An 18,845-nucleotide genomic window follows, 5' to 3' on the forward strand; every position below is an offset into this window, starting at 1 on the left:
AGGAGATTGGCATCACAGATGTGCAGCCGACAAATCTGTAGCAACAACTGTATCATGTCTATATGGACCAAAATCTCTGAGGAATGAACACCTTGTTGAAAATATGCCATGAAGAATTAACGCAGCTGTGAAGATAAAATGAGGTCCAACCTTTTACTAGCAAGGTGTACCTCATAAAGTGGCCAGTGAGTGTATAAAATGCATTGTATTTTCTACACCGGCCTTCACTTAAAGCACATCTTCACTGTTTCATTTCAGATTCACTGTGGTGGTGTACAGAGCTGGAATGCTGAAAATTGTGTCAGTCTATGTATGTATGTATATATATATATATATATATATATATATATATATATATATATATATATATATATATATATATATATATATATATATATATATATATATATGTGTGTGTGTGTGTGTGTGTGTGTGTGTGTACTTAGATGCATTCAATCATACATTCCATTTGACTTTTTAATTAATAAACCCAATCAAACTCAGGATTTTGAATGCAATTAAATGTGCAAGTGGAAAACTGTTGTTCACTTAGATTATACACTGTGTAATAAAATCTTTCTTATACAGTCGATGACTTAGATCTAATCTGACTGCTGACAAATCAATAGGCTAATCATAAACCACCAGAGCAGGGGAAGCGCAGCACACACACATCACAGAATCTGCACCTATACAAATTTTTACCCTTCTATAGGACAAAATGGTTTTAATGAATTATTTATTTCCAGTATCTCCAACATCTCCTGTATCCAGTCTGTGTTGCGCATTTATTGCATTCAGAAACTAGTAAAGACAAGTGTTGAGTGTTACAATCATTGTTTGACCTGTACAGTACATATTTACTTACTAAAGCTAGAAGTTATATCATTATTATATATTATTATATTAATGAGTGAAGCTGTGTAAAAAGGCATCCCTGAAAACGTCCCAACACCTCTTTGTGTGTCTTCGGTAACACATAATGAAAAGTCAGAACAAAAGTTTCCCTGAAAAACCTGCCACTAAAAGCATAAAATAACAGACAGTAAGCTCATTGATCTGTTCCTGTTTATCCTAATACTGACGGTATTATTGGTCCTTATAGTCACATTAAAATGAACGCTGTCCTACTGAGCATCAAGTACGCAGTTTTAGATTTTAACATGTGACCAGAGAACAGAAATCAGGCAAAACTGGCAACACCAGCACACCCACTTCTGACTCAGTTTTCCACATGTAGCTAAATTTGGACTAATCTTTATCTAATGTGAAGTAAAAATCTTTGGTCAACATTGAGACGATGCAGGGGATTTGCTTCTTGCCACTAAATCCAGGTATGGTGGAGGCAGATTCAAAGTTCAGCGCCACCTTGCGGTTCACTCAGGTCATGAGCTGCATCAGCTCCAGCTTGCCACTGAACTCCTGCAAAACTTCACACAGTGACTGAATGAACCAGGAGCCGCTGCTGGTGTTTCTCCATGAGTAGTAGCCTGCAGGACAATTTAAAGTGTTAGCAGTCTTAGAAAAGATGCCCAGACACAACAAGGTGGGGAAAAAAAGTGACTGATATTAATCTTCTCAACCATAAAACCATTTGCAGGTTTGAAAAACATTGTATTGTTTAAAACAAATAAATGAAAACAAAAAAATCACCAAAATGAGATCATTAATCACAGCAGACAACTGTATAAATAGGAAAAATGTACAAATGTTTTACTTTGTCCTTGAATCATGTCCTAATCTTAATCATGTGTGACTTTTGGTTTAAAAACAACCAAATCTAGGCCAAAAAAAGAGAATATTTTATTATTGTTACATTTATTATTCTCTTTATTCTGCACATCTCATTCAAAAATTTGCCATTTTTAAATGTATTAAAAATGGCAAATTTTTAAACCCGAAGAAATAAAGCATTTATTTCTGGCAAATAAATGGCAAAAATAAATGCATTTTATTGCAAAAATGCTTTTTTTTCTGGGATGTTTTGACTGAACTGCAAGTTGTGTTTGCACAGAAGAAATACTACACAAGTATGGAAACAAATGTTAAATATCTATAATATGTAGTGCCACTATTTTCCAGTATTGTTAACAGCTTTGGGCACTTTCTGGAAAATAAGTAATCCATCCATCCATCCATTATCTATACACCGCTTAATCCTCACTAGGGTCGCGGGGGGGCTGGAGCCTATCCCAGCTGACTCGGGCGAAGGCAGGGGACACCCTAGACAGGTCGCCAGTCTGTCGCAGGGATACATATAGAGACAAACAATCACTCTCACATTCACACCTACGGGCAATTTAGAGTAATCAATTAACCTCAGCATATTTTTTGGACTGTGGGAGGAAGCCGGAGTACCCGGAGAGAACCCACGCATGTACAGGGAGAACATGCAAACTCCATGCAGAAAGATCCCGGGAAAGCCGGGACGCGAACCAGGGACCTTTTCGCTGCAAGGCGAAAGTGCTAACCACTACGCCACTGTGCAGCCCCAAAATAAGTAATCATAGACTTAAATTTTTAAAATTATAACTTTGCTGTACTCCACTGAAAATGTTTTTGTGTTCTCTCTACTTGAAATGTTGCAATGAAAATCAGCCCACAGTGAGCAGAAATATGACAGAGGGTTAACAGGACAAAAAGTGTTTTACTAAGACTGCTATTATTGGTTACCTGGAGCGGCGGAGTAGGCATACAAGCAGTCTGCCTCCACAGGAATCTTCTCCGATGTTTGCTCTGGGACAGCGTCAGCCTCAAGCAATGCTCCATCATCCAGGGTGCTACCACGACACGCCTTGAAAGAGCAGGACATCCAGATATTACATATATGAACTGTGAGAGTATAGTAGTGTAGTAGTAGTAGTAGTAGTATATAGTTTAAAGCTGGTAGTTTTGTCGCTAAAGGTTTCATTCATTGGTTTCACATTTACACCAAAAGAAAAAATGCAATGCAATGTCGTCAAGTCATGTCACAAGCTCGAAAATGCACGTTGTGTTTTTTGAAACTGGGCAATTAGAGGTTAAAAAATGTGAAATGAAATATTGTTAAGAATTATTTTGAGAACCTAAATCAAAATAGAAGCCTTACAATGAAGTATTTTCACTGAAGCACAAGCATTCCAGCACCCATTGTGAGGAATGCCATATTAGTGTGTATTAACTGACCTGTATAAAGAAGAGCTTTGGTTTCCCCACCAGAGTCCTACAGCGATTTCCTTTAAAGTAGCTTATCATGGTGTCCAACTTTTCACAGCCATCCGTGCCGTAAATCACCCCTTCATCTCCATGGCTAAGCAGCACACATACAAATGATGCCTTCTGACTGTGGTCCTCTGCAGATGCTGGAGACACAAGAACAGATAGTGAACAAGATGAAGTTAGGTTATCAGTCCAGCTATTTTAAACTTTCATTTCAGCTGTTTGGCAGAATAGTGTCTTGAATACGGTGCTTAATATGTTAGCAGAAGTATAAGAGACATAAATCTGTCAAATTGTAACATTTAATAGCTTTTCTAGCACAAATGACATCACTTATCATTCATGTGTGTGGGATTTCCCACGACAGATATCAAGAATACAGTTGCAGATATCCAGAAAGTGAATAAGAAAAGCACTCAGAGAGCACAGTACTCCGCCAAGGCTGCTCAGTCGTATCATTTCTGACGGCTGAAATCTTGAAAAAAAAATCGTGGCACAAATCACGGCACTATAGAATGTGACCATTTAGTATAGATGTACCCACAAACAAAATGACGTTGCGCTGAGCACAGGCGTGTGTTATGCATGTGTACGTTATGTACAGATATCGAATCATGTGACCTAAATATGTAGCAGACGGCGGGAATTGATGGGACTTGGAAACACCCCCACAATTTAATTAATTGTTCCTTGTATCATTTCCAACGAATAAGTCCTGATAACTCTGCAACGGTCAATTAGTAGTAGGATCGCAATCATGTGATGGTCAGCAGGCAGCTGATGTAGTGTTCACTTGTTGTCATGGTTACAGTGACGCTGTGCTGCTATCTTGCAAGGATACAGAAATTTTTAGCAAATCTGTGGATCCAGACTATAAGCCGCATCACTGCCAAAATCTAATCAGGTGTCACTTCTGACCTTCCCTGAAAATTTCATCCAAATCCGTTAGTCCGTTTTTGGGTCATGTTGCGAACAGACAGACAACAAATGTATGCTGATCGTCACATAACTCCGCCTTTCCTTGGTGGAGTAATTACAGATGAATTCTTAGTTGTAATTCACAGTTTCAGGTCTCTACAGTTTAGTCCTAACTAGTTAAAATTCTAGTTCAAGATAGCTTTAATTCCCATCCATTCGGGATATCTGCATCATCCTGTTTAGATAGCTTGAACTAAGTCTGAACTGGTCAGTATAATGTTGTAAATATGTTGAACTAGAATTCTGACAAGTCAAAATGTAATGACTTTGAAAAATGACATGATGATGCAGATATCTGTTGTAACATCAGAAGTTACACAAAGTGGGTAGGCCAGGGTAGAATACTTTTCAAACCTACTATGCCACTGCAGCTGTAACTACACTTGAAAAGCTGTTGGACCTCCATGTCTGAGCCACCTGAGGTTGAAGTTTTAGAAGGTATTGACCAGAAGTCTGATGAACAAAGCTCTCGTTCTCCACAGACTACTCACTGATGGGCTTTTTTAATTTCATGGTAGCTTATTTAACACAGCAGCTGTCATTACTTACGCTGTCAAATGCTTTTCCTGGATTATTATTCAATCAGAAGCGTCAAGCACAACAGTTCTGACCAGCCATAGTGATGCTTAGCTTTAGACTTCTACACCTCTTATTTTGACTACTCCACACTGAAAGACAGAGATCTGTAACTGATGTCACGTTATAGATATCTGTAATGTTAATTCTGGACAGTCAAACTCAGCTAATAAAACTTAAAAGGATTTGCCATGGTTCTGGTACAGATAACTACTTAACAGAGTCCTGAAACCATCTGTAAAATGTATTAAACTGTTTGCTGACCAGCCTCATGCTGCTGTGGTAATGCAGTCTAAATAAATGTAACAAACATCACATGATAACTGATAAAAAAGCACTAATACTAGGCAATTTTAATTAAATGTTAACCCAAGTGTTAATAGTCAGTGTAACCAGGTGATTCATGACAGAGTAGCAGGATGGAGATAATTTTCCTTTAACACAGCAGCAACCTTGAATTAGTAAAAATCTCTCTTACCAAGTGACATCAGTCTTTCCATCTCAGACACAGTCTGGTCATTGGTCACTCTGACCTGATAACCCAGAGAACTAAAGGTCTTGGCAAGACAAGCAGCGTCAACATCTGTCCCGTTACGAGTATTCATGCCTGGAGAGAGACACAAACACACACGATGCAGCACAATAACAAATGTCAGCATTTACATTACAGTTCAAGGAACAGACAGCGAATGCTCTAAAAAAATATTTATCTATCTCTGTCTTTTCACAAAATCATCAGTCACGCTCACCTAAGTACACCCACTCTGCAGCTGTGTGTGTCACTTAACATGCAAAACAGTAAAAGTATGACTTTAACACACCTGTGCATACATTAACAACTGCAGTGGAAATTAGTCAGTTTTGCAAAGTTTGCTGAAACTCAGAAAATGTCCAAATGTCAGTAGGTGGCTCTGTAACTGCTTTCTGACTGACTGAACTTATTTGGGAATATATTGTGTGGCAACAGCATAATCTGTTCATCTGCCCATGAGACGAAGCCAACAAGTGTGTGCATGAACTCAAATGAATCACTGAATGGGTGTATTTACCGGTGCTTCTGTGGAAGTTCTTGTTGTTGATGATCAAACAGATTCCGATGCAGGGGTAGTTCATGTTGTAGCGGTACGGGTCAGAAACAGCTGTGCTGCTGCTCTTGATGGAGGGGGCGGAGTCTGTTTCCTCAGAAGTTTTACCGTTTGATGCATCACGCCTGGAAAGTGGCACACACAAAAACGTGTGAACAGATTGTAATTAAAACCTGAAAAACTTGTTCAGCACCAACACACTTAAAGAGAGATTTCTAAAGCTTCATGGTGACTGAAGCTGAAGGTCTTGCTTAACCGCTGTTTGTTTCTGACTGCTGGATGTTGTAATGAGTTTTGGATCATCTCATTGTATGGCTACTGAGTCACAGAAGGTGGCTGATTTTCCCTTGTGTTGTTTTGAGGTGTCCTGTGGTGTCAGTCACCAACATGTTAGCAGCAGATCCTCCGAGAGCTGGGAGTTGTGAGGTGGGGCTTCCATGCGACTGGTTTTTCTAGAACATCGCACGGACGTCCAACTGGATTGAGATCTGGTGAATTTGGAGGAATTTCATCGTGTTCCTCAAACAATTCCTGAACATTTGTTGCAGTGTAGCAGGGAGAATTATCCTGCTTAAAGAGGCCACCAAGAAATACTGTTGCCATGAAGGGAGTTCATGGTCTGCAACAGTGTTTAGATTATTGCTATGTGGGTCATTCCACATCAGTTCCACAAATTAAAAAATACATTCACACCTGACCATCTCATATTTGTCTGATTTGTTTTTTTTTTTGTGCATATGTATATTAGTAAATAAAACGAGTGACATTTTTGATCACAGGTGTCTTAAGGTGGGGTGGGATCATGTTGATTTCTGCATCGTTTTCTTCATGTCAATCTGTGTAGGAGTGTTTTAAGTGCCATAGCTTGAGAAATAATGTAGCCAGAGTGCTGAAACTGGCCGGCTCATTCTTATGTACAAACGGCCTTCAACCCTGGGTACAACCCTGCTTTGATAGAAGAATAAAAAAAATAACAGTTATATGATGGTGTAAATTTGGTAAAATAAATAAATACTACTCTGATCATCCACCAACCATAAAACCTTTATTTTTCTCCTTAAGAGGCTGAGTTGTTGAGTTTTTATCCCTGAGATTGAAAAAAATATAGAACATGGTGCCAGACAGAGGCCTACTTTGAGAAAAAAAAATTATTAAAATTATATTTTTTGACTTTATGGCCAATACTAGGACATTCATTGAGGAGGTATGATAGAACAGACCACTATGAAAGCATTCCCACATCTAAAAGTTACATAAGATTGATACTGGGCTAAAAGAAAAATCATGGTTTTCCAACTCATAGTGCTCCAGATTTCAGCAGAAATGATTTTACCAAATCCACATCATCATATAACTGGTTTGTATTGTTATATCAAAGCGTGGTTGTACCATTGAAGACCACATGTACATATCAAGGATCCTGCAAAATTTTAGGATTCTAGTTACATTATTTCTCAAGTTGTGACACTTCAAGCAACTTGTCGCCTTGTATATCCCCCCACATCTCGTGTCATTATGATAAGATAATCACTGTTATTTCCTCCACCTGACAGTTGTTTTCATGTTGTGGCTGACCATGGAGGTTTAAGTTCATAAGATATGGGCAGTCAAATAGTGAGCAGTGCACTGTAGTTACTTTTTCGAAAAGAATCGTATGGCGTCCACAGAGTCCCCACCACTCTGCACATCATTATCACCACCAGCGTCAGCCATTCTCCTGCAGACATGAATGGAAAAGAAATGCCTTAGAAATTCGAACATTTGAAAAATCAAGATAAGAAAAGTAAATACAAGGAAAAGGTAAAAGAAAAAAAAGGGGGACCCTGTCAGCCGTCGCCTGATGCCTCCTCCATACAAAACCCAAGACGACGTTATTATGAGTAACTAGTACGTACCTATGCATCTGCAGTACCAGTCAAAAGTTTGGACACACCTTCTCATTCAGTGCTTTTTATTTATTTGTATTATTTTCTACATGATAGAGTAATATTGACGATTAACACTTTGTTTTGTTTTTTGTTTAATAGTTCTGATGTCTTCAATATTAATCTACAATGTAAAAAAAAAAATTAAATAAAAAAACATTGAATGAGAAGGTGTGTCCAAACTTTTGATTGGTAGTGTAGATGCCTATTTTTTTCACTCTATTTCTCCTTGCATGTATTTCCAAACACAAAAATACAACGCGAAGAAATACAAATCTGTACCAAATTCAAATCATTATCATTTAAAATAATAACTCAGACTGATTAACTTATTGTCGGAATAGCTGATTTAATAGTTGATATGTAATCAATGAAGCAGGTCTAGCTGGGTAATCTGACACAGAGAAGCAAGTTACAGAATTATTTAAACCCAACTTCACCCTCAAAACCACTTTACCACACTGTCTGTGTACCAAATAAAATACCACAACAACTAAACCAGCACTTCCTGCAGTGTTTTACACCTGATTACTACTCGGATTTATTGTGTTTTGCATGGTTAAGGCCATAGATGGATTAAAGCTGATTTCAATGGAGCTGCAGGTCATACATCCCCTTCAATATTTAATACACATGCTTTTGTCCCCCTATTTAAAAACAAAAAAGGCACAAAGGATGCAGGAATGCAGATGCTAGCACAGAAAGCAGAAACTCATCAGACACCAGGAAATGTATAACATGACATTCAAAAACCACAACTTGATGTGTTCAAACAAAAGCTACACCCATGATATCTTATGTGTTCAATGTCATATCAGATATCTAATATGTGAACAGAAAACTAACAAATCCTTTGTGGCTGATACTTTGGAACACGCAGTACTTTTAACCCACGTTAGATCATAATGAAACTCAATGACACAACAGGAAATATACAGCTATTTTTAACAAACAAACGTATGGTGAAAACGGAAACGATTCCAACAGTTTCCTGAAAATGAGTCTCTATTCATGTGTCAACTGGAAATCCGATTAACAACGTATTAGTTATCAGGATATAACCCCTATAAATACTGTTTTCTGTAGAAGCTAATGGTGCTCTGTGGAAGCACCATTAGCTAACCGCATTAGATTAAATTAGTGGTAGCTAAAGTTACACAGGAACACTCTGGCTAAAAGTGACCAGAATATGAGTATATAACATCTTTAATTAATCATATCTGTCGCAAAATACAAGACAAGGCGTTCTGACAACATTCAGTAAGTTTTAAATACCGTGTAAATTACTATTTAAACCAGAAGTTGTATTTATCTGAGGTGTAGCTCAGCAAGCTAAAGTACAAGAGTAGCGAATTAAAACGAACTTTACCTGCCCGGTGTTAACTAACAAACAAAACAGGCTGCACTGAACTCACAAGTGTAATTAACAACATTTTACATATTTTTGTTAACCACAACAGACGTACCTTTCGATGAGACGCTTGCAGAAACAGGTACTAACAGGTCTCCTGCCTGAATATCATTACAAGGAAATGTCACAACGTTCAAAGAATAAGCCTGGAACTTTCAGCCAATCAGGAACGCTGTTCCCGAGTGGGCGGGACAAAGCGCTAACTGCCAAGAGCACCTTGACGAGAAGGCTGATGTTGATTGGTTTAGAGAACTGTCGGGTAGAATAAAATACGTCATGAACATATATTAGTGAAAATGACTACTTTATAGACACAAATGAGCCACATTTAAACTACTTACACTGAACTGAATTGATTATCTGAATATTCTAGTAGGAGATTATGGGTCCTTACATTCATGTGGTTGTTACTTTGACACATCACCCACCTAAAACGGCACTCCCAGCTGAGAAAAAGCTTGAGGAAGACAACCCAGTTTCATCGAGCATGTGTGGGATACACCTCACAACCCACAGGATCCAAAGGAACTACTTCAAGGACACCTTCAGCGGTCCTGCGTCCATCATGTCAGGGGTGTTTTTGCAACACACACCACATCCAGCAGGCGGTTTTAATGTTGTGGCTCATGTGTGGAAGCTGCACAGGAGTCTTAATAGTTCTACTGGACTCTGCTCGACTTGTTTTTTTGTCCAAAAGGAAAACATTGACATGCATTCTCCCCGAGCAGCTTAGAAAACATACAGAAAGAAAACATGCTGGTATATTTAGTTTATTTCCATATACATATCATGTTGCATTAAGCTAGAAATTATGTGTATCTTACAGTTATGGTGTACAAAAACCAGTCCCCAACAATCAAAGTTTCCAGCTTATTTTCCACAGCAGCTTTAATGCTGTTCATAATATTTAGTCTTTAAGAGGTTTAAAGTTTATACACATGTTTGCATGGGATACACATTATTTCTCAGTTGTGTTTTGTTTCTGTCTTGATTTCGGTCCGTTGTTGACTTTTCAATCTCCCTCTGCTGCATGCATAAGTTTTGTCTCCAACAGCAGAGCCGGTAAGCTGGATGCACCATACTGGAAAAAAGACGAAGGTATGTTACCACGAGGGTTTTAGTTAAACTTAACATACAAATAAGAATTAATTTTCACTAAAACACCAGGAAGACAAAGGTAGAGTGTATTTCTGAAACTGTAACCTGAGACAAAAATGCACAAACAATCAAAGGGTATTTAAGCCATCATATCTAATATTTCTGAAGTGAATAGCCACATCAGTTCAGTGTGTTTGTACCGTCTCTATCCGTTTGGGGTGTTTGCGTCGGTGGTCTAGATACTGTCTGTTGAGCTGTCCGATGTCATGGAGGAAGGCATGGCCTCGTCTGAGATCAGCCAACCTGAGTTCAAGTTCAGCTTTCTCCTTCTGCAGCAAAAACAGCTGCCTCTCTGCCCTGTTCACCAAACACACACACACAAACACACACAATGTAGAAGGCCATTATTATCATATGTACAGTGTAAAAAATTACTTTTAGTTTATAGACAGTAAACACTAACAATAATCTGTGTTTGTTAGGGATGTCCGTTATTTTGCTTTTTTGCCAACAACCGATATGCCGATATCGTCCAACTCTCAATTTCTGAGTCCGATATCAACCGATACCGACATATGTGGGCTACTTGACTAATTTTAGGTAACATCACATATCTCCTGTGGTGGCATTAACACATCATGCTTAATTTTATTGTGATGCCCCAATGGATGCATTCTCACATACAACAAGGCTTTTCCAAATGTAAATACTGTGCAAAATAAGAAAACTACTTCAACTACTTCAACTTAAGTTATGAAAAAAATGCCATATTTATGCCTTTTTTAAAAGAAATTGTCTCAAACAGTTCACACTCTCTCTCTCCCTCCCTCTATGAGTTCAGTAAATGCCGGGGAAATCTAGATACTATTTTATCCGTTTTCACGATACGCAAAAAAACTATAACGATATTGACCGATATTACGTTTTTATGCCATTATCGGTGGGTGTTTGTACAAAGGATAACTTTTGTCTGTGTTGCTTCTCACCTCATCAGCTCATGCTTGGCATGCAGTAGTTTCTGTGTTTTTGTACGAATCGAAGAAGCCACCTGATTCGCACAGACACGCAAAACAAAGAACACAATAAACCATCAACACTGACATTGACAATATTTAAAACAAGACTAAGAATCTACAGCTAAACCAGCTGCTCTGTGAGGCTTTACAGGAACTGGAGGTTTCTGCATTTAGCTAAATGCTAGCATGATGATGTTTAGCAGTTACTGTATGCTTACATGTTATATTTTGCAGTTCGAGCTAATGCTAATGCCATTATTTAAGGGACAAAAACAATCCGATATCAGCTGATCATACTGACTGATATTGTTAGTTATATTGAAAGGGGTAAATGACATGGTCAATGCTGATATGTTAGTAAACAACTTTCCAGGATTGTATTTCACAAACAAGGCAACGACTCTCTATGAAGACACCAGTCTGCACAGCTATGATACATACTCTGTTGGGCAAACTATACAACATCATTTCTAAATTACTCCAAGCATCTTTTTCTGCAACATCTTCTGTTAAAAAAGCTTTCACATTGGTGCATATTGGACAACACAAACTGATCCTCGTATATCTGTGCTGTAGTCGTACGGTAGCCTTTTAGCTCACTTTTATTTGCTAATTAAGTTTAACCACTAAATACAGCTGTGGCTAGTGGTGAAGTTAAAAGAAATTCATACATTTTTGCGCTAAACTTTAATAAAGTCCTTCCAACAGCTGTTGAGACATTTATTATTGTGGCACAAGAAGGAAAATCAAGGGATCATCAGGATTCATCAATAATATCTGTGCTGTGGCGGTTTGAATATTTCAGTTTTGTCCAAAGCCAATTCCCATCCTTAGAGCCACATGACTTGCTTGGCTTCCATAGTTACCTTCGCATTTTCTCTTTTGAGAACCCGTAGCTCTTTACAAGAAGAGATCTACAAAAAAATAAAAAAACACGTGATGAGAATTCTGACATTAATATCTCTGTTTAGTTTGATAATAACATTTACTTAGTCAAGAACACTCTGCTGTCTTTGGGGCTTATTTTGGAGGAAAACACTAAATATGTAATTTCACATTTTTGGTATGACAGCTTGGTTTTAGATTATCAGTTTGGATGTAAATCTGCAGTTTGAACATCCAGTAGGGTCAAATCCTAATTGTCATTTTAGACTAAGAAAGACATTGCTCACAGTAATGCACATTTTCCTAAAGGTAACCACATGTATTTCAAAGCTATTGGACTGTCAAATGTTTATAGTTAAGTAATTGGTTCAAATTTCACAATGGACACTAAAATGCAGACACACTGTATGACAAGGTGGCAGACGACTTAACCAGCTTCTTTCGTTAACAAAAATAAATGTAAACCTGTAAATGTCAGCTTGAAACATCCTGATTACAACACAGAGTCTGTTCTTTTGCTTGGCAACTTCTGACCTTTTCCAAGAGTTGATCCTTGACATTGTTGGAGAAAGAATCAATGGACTGTTTGACTGCTTTAGACTCCACAGTGTCTCTGAAAACAAACACACATGTACACAAAGAGTGCATCTCTGCAATTAAAATGGTAAAAACTGAGAGTATGAGAAAATATTATGAAATTAAAGGCTTCTTAGAGATACTATTTGTTTAGATTTACCTGTACTCGTCGCAAAAATCCAGGAAGGCACCCAGCACCACGTCCAGATCTGTATCTCCCTGATGCCTCTTCCTCTTCCGTTTATCTCCGTTGGTTTTTTCAGCTTCCCCTGATGCACTACCTTGGGGTGAAAAGAATAGATTTACATGGCTCACATGTCAGTAGGAATAGAAGGCAACATTTTTAGACCTTGTGAATACCAAATTGTAATAAAAATGACTGTTGATCTCAGTAATATTCTCAAGATTTCCAGAAACCAGCTGACACTTAAAAACCTTCCACTGCACTCAGAATGATATAGATTTCACTCATAGACGGTATTTTGTGCTGAAAAATCAAACAGTAAAGACAAGACAACCCCAGGAGGCCTGCTTTGCAAAGAAGCTATGAACACTCCCACTCATAATGAAGAAATGTGGACTCAACCTTTGAAGAAATTAGCTTTGTGGCAAAGCATTACATGAAAAGTTCAATATTACACACAAGTCTGTCTATTAAATACAAAGCTACAGCCAGGAGACAGGTCACTTAGCTCAGCATAAAGACTGGAGATGTGGGAAAATCTGAGGTAGTATTCATTATTTTGACATTTACAGGCAAAATATCAGAAGTTCCAAATTATTTTAAAGTGGGTCAGTCAGTCAATTGCACCCGAAGGAATCGGTGACATGAATAAAGTTCTTCTTCCAGCTCCCTCTGTCCAACATTGCAGTCAAAAGTTCTTTGCCTTCCAGACCAGGTCTTCTTCTCGCACCTTCCTTAATGTTGTGCTCGACCTGCCCGCCATTCTGACAGTATCAGGTTTCCAGAACAACGGCCAGCTGTTTTGTTGTGTCTCACCACATGTCCATCCAGGGCTAGTCTATGTTGCCTGATGATGGTTGACCAGCCTGGATGTGAGCCATATAGCGATTCATTGGTGAGGTGTTTTGTACCATCTGTAACATTCTGGTGTAAGGTCCATCATTTCTTTTTGAGAGTATCTTCATTAGTGACCAGGAGTCACATCCATCAAGCAAGATGGATTCCACTGACGCCTTGGATAATTTCATTTTGGTTGCTGTTTTAACTGGAGATACCCATATTTTTGACAGAGAGTGCAATGCTCCCCAAGCTTTACCAGTTTTTATTTTTATATCATGTGATGTGTTGGTGTTGCCTCCATTTCAGACCCTCAGATGTTGAGTTAAGGTGCATGAACTTTGTCTTTCCAGAATTCAGGAAGAGTTTATTCTGTCTTGTTTCTCACTCTATCCGATGCAGAAGCTCTGCTGCTTCACTGAGAGTGTTTTCCAGGAGGACAATGTCATCTGTGAATGCAAGTTCTGGGAGGACTTCTTCTACTTTGACGACATTTTAGGGTCAGACCATCAGAGGGCAAGACTGCATTCCTCAGTGCGTAGTCTAAGCAGATAATGAGGAGGAAAGGTGCTAGATGGTCTCCTTGAAGTACTCCGGTGTCTATGGAGAAGAGATCTGTGTTGCCTTCAGGAGTCTTGACTACCGAAGTGTTGACATACATGACTTTTATTGCTTCAACAATAGGAGGAGGAATTACATATGGCAGTAGAATTTGAAACATTTTAAGGTAGTAAGACATTATTTTGAGAAACTTTCTCATTATGTTCAGAAAAGTTCTCATTATGAGATGCTTTGTCAAACTATAATAGTTTCTTACTGTTTTAATACAGTAAACCATTATTTTGAGAGCATTTCTCATTTTTTTCAGATACCATGTCAAAATATTGAGTTTCTTATTATTTTGTGGTAATAAATCATTATTTTAAAATGCTATGCCATTATTTAGAGAAAGTGTTTCATTAATGTGAGGAGTCTCATTATAATGGTGTTTATATGAGGTCATTATCGGGACTTGTTTAAATCACAGTGGTGGAAATAGGTTGAAATAAGTTGGCAACCTTATGGAGATAGCAAGAGTCACAATAGTTGGCTGTTTCCCTGTGTTTTAAGTCTCTGTGATAAGGAAGGCTAATTGTGTCCAGCTTTATAATGACATTAAATCTGCATTAACTTACTCATCTAACCGTGACCTTCAAATCTGAGCTTGTATTTTGTAATGTTATAAACAGTGATGTTTAATAATGCACTTCTCCAGAAGTCGCAAATGACACCAGCCTCTTTTCTCGTACCTGATGAAGACTTTCTGGGTTTGGACCTGCTGAGTGAAGATTTCCTACTTGTGCCCAAACTACGCATCTTGGGCTTCTTAGGATTTGGTTTCTGAATAAAAGTGAGGGAAAGATGAAACATCAGAATGCAGACTATATTCTGACTGCTGACTACTTAAGTTCGTCCATACCCAGCTGGTGTCGCTGTCCAACTCCTCATCAGAGGACAGGATTCTCCTACGGCCCTGTTGGACGCTGACAGAGTCTGATTCCTCCTGGAAGAAAACACATTTCTCTGCATATGTAACTAACATTTTTTCCAGTGCTATAATCATGACCTTATTACCAAAATGATGTTATTCTATAGACACAACCATTGCTGATGTATTCACTTCCTCACCTGTGATTGGCTATCGCTGTTCTTTCCACTTCCTGATTCACTCTTTCTCTTCTGGTCCTTCTTCATCTGCTGATTTTTCACTGGCCTGGTAGGACACAGAGCCACATTAATAAACTGATGGATTTAAGGACAGATGGATCAATGCAGATGACAGACACAGAGCATAGAAGTGTTTTGTCTGGATATTAACAAACAGAAATGATAAATGCAAGGTAATGCAACCACACCAGTCACACTATTATTTGACAGATACACATCATAATACAGCAGCATCAGTATGGAAAGTAACAATAAAAACTAATTCCTTAGACATTATCTGGGTCAATATATAATTGTGTGACTTTTTGTAACATAGTTGACAGGTACCTTAGTTGACATTTTTGCTCTTTTCATGCCTAAAACTCAACATGGTCGCCTATAACCAAACCCCACATGGCATTTTTACAGAAAGATTCTTCTAAATATCATATATACAACTGAGTAAAATTGAAATCGAAAGTTATTCATAAAGATATTGTAGTAAACCTGTTGACATTTGACTCACACACTACTTTATATTAAATAACTCAGAAAGCCTTGGAGTCCTGCCAGTCTTTTCTTCGGGAGGAAATGACATCATGTGGAGCAGGTCATGTGACTTCCTTGAGAGGTGTTTTTTGTAATGGGTAACTTAGTTGAAAGTGATTTCACAGACACAGATACAATTTCTTATTTTCCATATAAAATTTGATATATTGCCAAAAAAGAAACATCTGTCATGAACATCTCAACTTAATAAAAAGAACACAATCAAAATTATTTTTGAATGAGCTCATTTTATGTTTGTTTAGCTAATTAGCTGGTTGTTATTAAATTTGGATGGTTATTTAGTTGACATTTTAGTGATATCCAGTCATTTTTTATTAATAGTGACTGTTTCCATAATAAATAATTCTGGAATTTGTAAAGACATGAACATAAAAAACATTATTTTTTTTTTACTTTTAATAAAAATGTATGCAAGCTATATCCCATAGACTTCAGAAGTCCTTCAATTATATATTGACCCACCTGCTTTTAACTTTCTCTCCAGCACTTGCACTTCTCCTACTCCACTTTTTCTTTTTCTGCTCCTCGTCTTTATCATTCTCTCCACCCTCCTCTGTCCCCTTCTTCTTCACAGCAGCCCGTTGTTGTTTGTTCGTGGCCTTCGGTGTCTTTGGAATGTCCCCTCTTCCTGCTCCTCCTTTGTCTGTCTCTTCTTTCTCTACATCATTCAAATCTTCTTCCACAGCGGTACTGTGCAGAGGGTTACCTGGACAAAAAAAAGAGTTCTCTGGTCACAATAAGTTGACAATATACTCAACTCTGGAAGCAGAAGTAGAATAAGCAAATACACAATAGGTATATTTAAAATACATGTTTATACTACAGTGCATTTTAAAAACTCACAAAGACAGGATGACACTGACATGGACAAAAATATCAAGACTTACCATCATGTAAGTGCAGTCCCTGCAGGAAGCTAGCTTTATCTATAGTAGAGAGGTCAGGAGAATCCATTGGATCAACAGATGAAGTTTTCTTGATTTGAACACAATAGAGGAAAATTAATAATTTAAAGTCAATCAATGCTGCTTTACAATAAGGCATAAAAAACATGTTCATGTCCCAATTATTAAAACAAACCATACTGTTGACAACAAGATTTCCAATTTATCTAATCACACATCTCTGACAAACTCACTTTATTCTCCTCTGCTGGTGCTGTGAGTTAACTGGCTCTTCTGTCCTTTTAGGCTCTGCACAAATAAAAGGACAGGGATTTTGTCAGTATGTGCCACCACCTTCACCACTAACAGTTAAAATTGAAAATTAAAGCCCCTGTCCAGTTGTTGATTTAACCCCTAAAATCTCACCTCTGTGTATCAAAGTTACTTTTGTTTTGCTTTTTTCTTTTTTAGCTTTTTCTCAATGAAAACAAACCCATCCTGTCTTAAAATGGCTCAAATGTAACTCTACAGTGTTGATTCCTCTAAAATGTGCAGATCTATGTCGTCGCCACCTCTCTCTCCACCCACAACTCCTCACTTACTGCAGCTCGAGCACACCAGCTCATTTAGAACTCTACTCAAACCCAGTAATACTTCACTACACAACACAATGGAAGTGGTAATATTGGAGTACTTTGGGTAAGCATGTTCAAACTAGAAACTTATTCCAAAGAGCAATGATGCAGGAAGTCCCACCTTGCAAGTTCACATGATTGATTAATTTATTTGGTTATATATGAAAAGTCTGAATCCATGTTGTTGCCATTGGGGCACTGCAGTTTCACAGTGGAAATGCTCAGTCATAGCTCTGACTGCTTATTTCACTTATGATGTGTTTTCTTGCATATGAAAACACAATATGGACATGTTTAGAAGGTTAAAAAGAACTTGATTTCCACCAGAGAGGATCTTAAATCCTTCTGGATCTTGGATTGTTGTGGATTCCCTCTCATTGAGGGGACACTTCTGTAAATCTGTGTTGTACCTTTATGCTTATGTGGCTAACAGTCACTCCGAACTCCATTCAATAATACAACATTTCTGGATGTCGGTCTTCAAAGTAAAATTAACAGCATAGCTAACTTTAAAACACTTTTTTGTGCTCTGCTTTTGTGCTATTTGGTGAACATATACTATCAGACAACACTTCGGACAAACGACGTGTTTACTTTTTATCATGTGAGACTGCTTCTCTCACACATCTTGTAAACAGCAACACAAGCAGGGAAACGTTAACTCGGCAGATGTTTAAAAATGTGTAGGTTTACCAAGAGAAGACAAAACGCCGTGTCTATATATAGATTTTTGTAAAGTGTATAAAGTATAATTGATATTTCTTGCCTTATTAGGAACAACGGAGGGTGAAATAACAGCTGTTTCGGGGGGGGAAATCCGTCGCTTCAGTCCAAACAGCTTCCCGCAAAATAGTTCAACTCCCGGACTGTACCATTCTACATGCACAGGGGTGGCAGTGGATAACAAAAAATAATTTACGACTCAAAATTGAAAGTTAATGTGATTAAAATTACGGAAAGTGACATTTTATTGTACGATGATATAGTTTGGACACACATTCGGGAAAATATAAACGTCTGCAGTGAACGTTTTACGAAAATACCCACCTCCAGCGGATTAGCTTAAATTTCGGTCCTACGGAAAGCGAAACAGTTCAAAGTTTGTGATTGTCAAAGGTTTTCTTTCAACAAGACTAAATTAATGTATGTATATGTTTGAGCACTGACTGATTTCAGGTCTAATTAAAACAAAATATACAATTACCATTGTGGAAAGAACAATGTAATGTAATAGGACTCGGTAAAACTCAATTTCATACTTAAATGGTTTTGTGTACACAGTCCTGATGAAACAAAATATA

The 18,845-nt window shown here is 37.9% G+C and overlaps 2 protein-coding genes across 2 annotated transcripts; both read right to left on the bottom strand.

Annotated features, from left to right (window-relative positions):
- Window positions 1-722: 722 nt before the first annotated feature.
- casp3b (caspase 3, apoptosis-related cysteine peptidase b) lies at window positions 723-9,303 on the bottom strand. The gene is made up of 7 exons (XM_023288941.3): window positions 9,229-9,303; window positions 7,474-7,554; window positions 5,802-5,962; window positions 5,231-5,359; window positions 3,166-3,341; window positions 2,674-2,794; window positions 723-1,490 (listed from the first exon to the last, which is right to left on the bottom strand). The coding sequence occupies exons 2-7, from the start codon at window positions 7,548-7,550 to the stop codon at window positions 1,381-1,383; spliced, it is 774 nt and encodes a 257-aa protein (XP_023144709.2). The 5' UTR covers window positions 7,551-7,554; window positions 9,229-9,303; the 3' UTR covers window positions 723-1,380.
- Window positions 9,304-9,927: 624 nt separating this feature from the next.
- Window positions 9,928-18,409, bottom strand: cenpu (centromere protein U). The gene is made up of 13 exons (XM_023288963.3): window positions 18,311-18,409; window positions 17,164-17,218; window positions 16,913-17,000; window positions 16,488-16,731; window positions 15,438-15,522; window positions 15,229-15,312; window positions 15,059-15,149; window positions 12,909-13,029; window positions 12,707-12,785; window positions 12,154-12,201; window positions 11,258-11,319; window positions 10,472-10,628; window positions 9,928-10,254 (listed from the first exon to the last, which is right to left on the bottom strand). The coding sequence occupies exons 3-13, from the start codon at window positions 16,977-16,979 to the stop codon at window positions 10,186-10,188; spliced, it is 1,107 nt and encodes a 368-aa protein (XP_023144731.2). The 5' UTR covers window positions 16,980-17,000; window positions 17,164-17,218; window positions 18,311-18,409; the 3' UTR covers window positions 9,928-10,185.
- Between the last annotated feature and the right edge of the window lie 436 nt (window positions 18,410-18,845).

Source organism: Amphiprion ocellaris, chromosome 13, assembly GCF_022539595.1.
Source record: "Amphiprion ocellaris isolate individual 3 ecotype Okinawa chromosome 13, ASM2253959v1, whole genome shotgun sequence".
Classification (NCBI taxonomy): Eukaryota; Metazoa; Chordata; class Actinopteri; family Pomacentridae; genus Amphiprion; species Amphiprion ocellaris.